The sequence below is a fragment of the Aureococcus anophagefferens genome, assembly GCF_000186865.1.
Source record: "Aureococcus anophagefferens unplaced genomic scaffold AURANscaffold_1009, whole genome shotgun sequence".
NCBI lineage: Eukaryota > Pelagophyceae > Pelagomonadales > Pelagomonadaceae > Aureococcus > Aureococcus anophagefferens.
The window spans coordinates 1-914 of record NW_008706207.1 but is presented as its reverse complement, the minus strand read 5'-3'; the positions used below and the strand labels follow the sequence as shown (position 1 = coordinate 914).

The 914-nt window shown below is 67.4% G+C and overlaps 1 protein-coding gene across 1 annotated transcript; it reads left to right on the top strand.

The window, feature by feature from the left end:
• Positions 1–199: 199 nt before the first annotated feature.
• Positions 200–748, top strand: AURANDRAFT_69151 (hypothetical protein; the record flags this gene model as incomplete). The annotated part of the gene is made up of 1 exon (XM_009044904.1): positions 200–748. One exon carries the CDS (start codon positions 200–202, stop codon positions 746–748), a length of 549 nt encoding a protein of 182 aa, XP_009043152.1.
• Positions 749–914: the final 166 nt, after the last annotated feature.

The window sequence follows — 914 nt, the reverse complement described above, 5'->3', positions numbered from 1 at the left end:
GACCAACGCGCCCAGCTGTACATAGTAGGCTCTTTGAAGCAAGTTTNGGAGCGAGCCGTTCGTTCAGTTCCCGGAGTTGTCAATCTCCGAAGTATTTGAGTTGTTGCAGTTTAAATCCGCCACCATCATTCCACTCCCTTGGGCAGCTCTTCGAACACGCAGGAGAGCACTCGCAACAGTGTGCGTGTTCCGCCCGGGTATGAGCCGCCACGGGGCGCTGCCCTCCATGCTCGCGCCGCCGCCCGCATTCCAAAACGCGAAGACGATCCGGAGTCCGCGGAAGGCGCCGCGCATGGGCAGCATCCGCGGCGCCGGGGGCTGCGGCCCCGTCCAGGGCTGGAGCGAGGCGAGCCCCGACAGCGTCACGCGCCAGTCCATGTTCGCCCTGGGGCGGAGCCGGCGCTGCCCCGGGCGGCCGAACTCGCCGGCCGTCGACGACGACCTGTCCGTCGAGTCGGTGCAGAGCGCCGACGACTGCTTCGAGCCGCGCGACTCCCCGGAGACCATCCGCGACTTCGACCGGGCGCCGAAGGACCTCCCGCGCATCGCCCTGGACCGCCGGTCCGGCGCGCCCAAAAACGCGTCGCCCCGGTCCCTGCTCTTCCGCGCGGTCTCGATCGCGAACGAGGAGCCCCGGCGCGGGTCGCCGCCGGGCTCGCCGACGGCGTCGCGCGCCTTCAAGGTCGCGCCGGCGCCCCTGGCGCCGCTCCCGGTCATGCGCACGCCGACGCCCCGCCATCATCGGTGATGGTTCCTGTGGCCTCGGAGCGCCTTCCCCATGTAACTAAGCGCAGTTGTGCCCGTCCAAGTCGTGCAGTTCGAGAAGGTGTGAGCGCAGTCGGAGGGCAATCTGGAGGAGTTTCGAGAGGAAAAATAAGGCAAAAAAAGAAGTGACGAGCAACACTCGGGATCCA